Below are 4,895 nucleotides of genomic sequence, written 5' to 3'. Positions count from 1 at the left end.
CATGTGTTTTTGTTCATTGAGAATGTGTTTGTGTGTTGGTGGTTGCGAAGATGTGAAAGCAGCCAATGTTTAATAATAATAATAATAATAATAATAATAAGGGTATTTATAGGGCGCAAATCCTAAAATAGTTGTAAGTGCCTTACAATCTTAAATATATTAATCTTAATAACAGCAACAATACACATTAAAAACAAATAAACCTTAAATAAATGGAAACACAATCACATACACAATTCAAATGAATCTCGTTATTAACTATAGTCTCAGATGTTCGCTACACATAATGATGGGACACTTTTGCACACACCACACACACACACAGGCACTTGCGGGCACAAACAAGGCTATATTTACAATGCTACACAATGTAAGGGGGAAGAATTGTTTTCCTAGTTGCAGTGAAGACGGGAGAGATGTGTTTTTAACAGTTTTTTGAAAGAAAAGAATGAGGGGGCGTGTTGAATCTGAGTGGGCAGGGAATTCCAGTTTACCACAGCAAAGAACTGTCCAACCCAAATAAACAGCAATTGTTCGGATGAATAATGAGAAGATGTCGAACATCTTTCAAGTTAACAGCACTGGCATTAAAACCAAGCCGATAAAGTGCTCTGCGAGTGTGACGTGTGACATACGTTTCTAGGAAGTGGGGTGTTTGCCAAATTGCGGCCCTGTCCATAAAGACCACCTCTCTAAAGAGACCACCTTTGCTCAGTCCCTTGGGTGGTCACTTTAGACTGGTACCACTGTAGAATAACTTGCAGTGTTCCGATGAAAACAATCAGCCCACATTAACAAACACACCATGCAGTGCGTTCACAAAATAATCTTATTAGTTGACAGTGACATGCTGTCTAAAAATATCACCCCACCCCACACAGTGATCTGTGAGAAACATTTATTTTTTTAAATAATCGGGAGATGATTTCCAATGTAACCATGCGGAGCAGGGGGGGTAAGTAGAATAACACGTCTGTGCATCAAGGGCCGCAACTGTAGTAAACAATGGTTTCGCTTCGACACAATTGCAAGAAAAAAAAACATTGAATGAAGCCAGGTAGGGGCTGTTTTTACACGGCAATCTATTTCAACAGGAACCCTTTAATACAAGTGCTGTGTGTCGGATGTCCATACTTTGCATCTATCGATAATCTCATTCAGCTGTCGACAGAGAAACATCTGTCAGTGTCACTCGGCTGCTATCCTTTCTCGATTATTTTCCTATCATCTTATAGTTATACATTTATCAAGTAGCATGCCATTGTACAGCACACATGTACTGATATCGACTTGTGGCGTTTTGCATGGCTGGCGAGATGTAATTTCAGCTCAGTACATTTTCTTTTCACAGCGCAGGGCGTGAATGTCAGGTTTCTGCGACAGAGTGCATGTATCGGGTTACACTGACAGGCTTTTCTTATGCACCAGAATAGATTGATTACTTGAATCAGGGTTGCCTCCAGTGTTCATCATTACTTTGTAATTTTCCTGCTGACACATTATCAAGTAAACAATATCAAGTAAATAATTCCAATTATATTGCTGATTCTGTTAGTGAGAAGCAAAGCTTTAGTCTGGAAATGCGCAGCCTGAGGATAATTAATGATCAAGTCTATGATTGTATCTTAGCTAATTGGTCATTTGCAGTTTTCAGCGGTTTAACTCTGTCATGAACCTTTTGATTCACTGTGTACTACATTTCTGCATATTGTATTGGAGCAGGAGACTTGGGAAACATACGTAACATGATGCTGTCATTTTCAGCCTGAAAAGCATGCAGATGATATAAATGTCAACGCATTTCTTAATCCAGCAAGGGAAGCCCATAAAGATGTCTCGATCATCCTGGCCAGAATTGACGGGCAGGGTGAGTATTGGTTCATCAGTTTGACCATTAGAAACTTTATTGGATTAGAAAAAAACAATTGATTTAAATAAATAGTGATTCCAGACAGTTTATGTGTTGAGACTGTCTGATCAAATAGAAGTTAATTCCCCACTGATGACAATTTTTTTGATAATAATAATGATAAAAATAATAAATAGCTTTTCCTATAGCGCGAGTCCCAGCAATTGCATGGCTCCATGCATGCGCTTTACAATTTCATTCTAAAACAAACGAGCAAACATTTAATGAGCATACAAAGCACACAAATAACTGGGATAAAACAATAAGGCCAAAAAAAAAAAAGGTCTGTTTACGGTAACATAGGCCCAAAAAATAGGGTCGGTAGGTCGGGATGTTTTTTTGTGTGTTTTTTTCTCCAAAAAACCACATTTTTACGTTATTTTGCAAAAAAACCCTTTTTTTTTTTTTTTTTCCCCAAATGCCAAAAAAAAGTCTAGGGTCGCGCGAAAAAAAATAGGGTCGGTCGGGTTACCGTAAACAGACTATTTATTTTTTTTGGCCTAACAAAATCACCAAGCAAACTAGGACATACAGGGCAGAAACAGAGTTGTGGAGAGTCTAGAGGTGGTTAAGTAAAGGCTTTACGGAACAGGTATGTTTTGAGCTGTGTTTTGAAGGAGGAAAAACTACTGGAGTCAAGGATAGAATTTGGAGGTGTGTTCCACACGGTGGGAATCCGATGCCGAAAGGTTCTTTCACCAAAGGTTTTGGTCCTGGTTTTGGGGATGCGGAGGAGTTTTTCAGAGGAGGATCTGAGGGAACGGGAAGGCTCGTAGATACTGAGGGAATTGGACAGATAGGGGGGGGGGGGGGGGGGGGGGAATGATTTCTCAAATCATAGGGTATCATTATTTTACTCTGGGTCCAAGGAGTTGTCCAAGGAGTTGTATCTATATACATGTGGTTTGCATGACTATTTTGATACTTTTGCATGTGTACAACACAAATATATGTGCCAGCTAGGATGTTGCTGGTATTTATTTAAGGTTTTAGGTAGTCCTTGGCACCACATAACTTAATTTCCCCCCGAGTTGAAAAAGTTTGGCAATTGTGCCCAATGACGGCAAAAGTGTCAGTGATTTGAAATAAATGTCCGCATTTTGCTGACTGTCCACACCAGTCAAAAATCCCCAAAATGAAAAGTCATTTACGTTTTATACATTGCAAATTAAAAAAAATTCTGGAACTCTTTCAGCCCTGGCAGGAGGCTTGTGCATATATTCGAAAGGAGTTTCCAAATATCATGGTGAGTTAATTGTCTGCATCAAATTTGTAGTTAAGCCAGGCAGAAAAAATAAATCGATGTGAATTTGAGAGCAGTAAAGCATCTGTGCAGATTTTGCACATATTATATTCAGTCACCTTTGGGATAAAGGAAAAAAAGAGATTATTTTCTCAAGTGCGCTCTAATTATCATATCTAAATTTCAGATTTATTATCATTCAAAATAACGTTTGTATTAACGTAAACATAAACAGGCTGATAAATGAGCAGTGAAAGAAAGGAAAATCAAACCATACAATCTTAACAGCTGGGGCACAACTCTTTGACTAAATGTATCTTTGAAAGAAAATCTTTATTTACTTATGTGTCTGTGTGTGTGTATTGTAGTGATATCTGCTCACTAGTCATGATTATCCATATTACCTGGCCACACAGCCAGCCTCAGCTTATAGCCCTGCCTCGACAGCAGTCTGCATTCAGCTTCCACAGCCTCCAGTCTATTACTAGCAGTACTCTCTACTTTGTGCTTGTATATATTCAGCCTTACCTTTTAGTTGTATCTACAATACAGTGTATATAATCATTACTTATATACACGTCTTCACTGTGAGTGTTGTCTATGTGTGTGCGTGTCATACTACACATACATCATATCATTGTGTGTGTGTGTGTGTGTGTGTGTGTGTGTGTGTGTGTGTGTGTGTGTGTGTGTGTGTGTTCTTATTGCAGGTACAGGTTGTTCGAGATGGGATCAAGGTGACGCCCAACGAACGACCGGACAGAGTGCGAATTTGTGTAGATGCAGAAGGCAAGGTCATTCAGACACCCATCATTGGATGACATACATCAGTAACATTCCAGAACATTGTGTTTGGTGCAAACAAAGACAGTGAGATGAGATTATGTCATACAGTGGAACCCCACTTTTAAGACCTCCAAAAATCTGAGAAAATCAGGTCTTAAAAAGGAGGGAGTCTTCAAATTGGGGTATATTTACAGAGCTTATGAACAAAAAATCTGTGAAAACAAGGTCTTAAAGGTCCTTGTCTACATTTTTATTACGAAATCGCCATTTGACCATTAAAATGCAGAGTCTATTATCTACAAATATCATTAATACACCCCCTTTCGATCAGGAAAGACGAAGCCAGTGTAGCTGTTTGAAAATTCATTGTAGTATTCCAGCGTAGTACTCATAGTAGGATATCCTTATTTGGAAAATGCCAAGCGCAAAACTCCTCTCAAATCCCGTGCATTTCGTGCGTTTAAAAAAAAGCGTGGACAGCGCTCCAGTGTCAAACTGTTGCTGCACTTGTTTGGGCGTGGCTATAAGCATAGTGACATGAATTTGATTGGTCAGTATTTTTAGGCAAAGCACATGTTCTCAGCAAACAGAAAACAAAATATTGGAAGCGTGAGTCACGCTACCCCAAAATAAAATCTTTTTTTACATATATTTTTTTTTCTATAACTTTTTTCCCCATGGTTCATTCATCATCTGACATAACTTTTTAGCGAAATCTAACCATAAGATTATTGAAAAAAAGCAAAAATGTAGACGACCACCTTTAAAAGGGATTAAGTCTTAAATTGTTTTTTTAAAGGGGGGTTCCACTGTATTTATATGCCTTTGAAAGTCAGGTATTAGCTACATATGTGTGTGTTTTAGTTTTGATTAAGAGTATTATTCAAACAGTTTAACCTAACATTTTATTAACTAAATTGACATAACTTTCAAGGAAGGTATTGTGTTTTTCACAAT

The 4,895-nt window shown here is 38.2% G+C and overlaps 1 protein-coding gene across 1 annotated transcript; it reads left to right on the top strand.

Moving 5' to 3' along the window:
- The first annotated feature begins 84 nt into the window (after nt 1–84).
- Nucleotides 85–3,998, top strand: LOC138969303 (uncharacterized). Its single transcript, XM_070342061.1, has 4 exons — nt 85–1,057; nt 1,765–1,867; nt 3,105–3,155; nt 3,863–3,998. The coding sequence occupies exons 2-4, from the start codon at nt 1,790–1,792 to the stop codon at nt 3,971–3,973; spliced, it is 240 nt and encodes a 79-aa protein (XP_070198162.1). The 5' UTR covers nt 85–1,057; nt 1,765–1,789; the 3' UTR covers nt 3,974–3,998.
- The last annotated feature ends 897 nt before the right edge of the window (nt 3,999–4,895 follow it).

This window comes from Littorina saxatilis, linkage group LG6, assembly GCF_037325665.1.
Source record: "Littorina saxatilis isolate snail1 linkage group LG6, US_GU_Lsax_2.0, whole genome shotgun sequence".
Taxonomy (NCBI): Eukaryota; Metazoa; Mollusca; class Gastropoda; order Littorinimorpha; family Littorinidae; genus Littorina; species Littorina saxatilis.
Note: the sequence above shows the minus strand (reverse complement) of the source record. Positions and strands in the feature narration are given on the sequence as shown.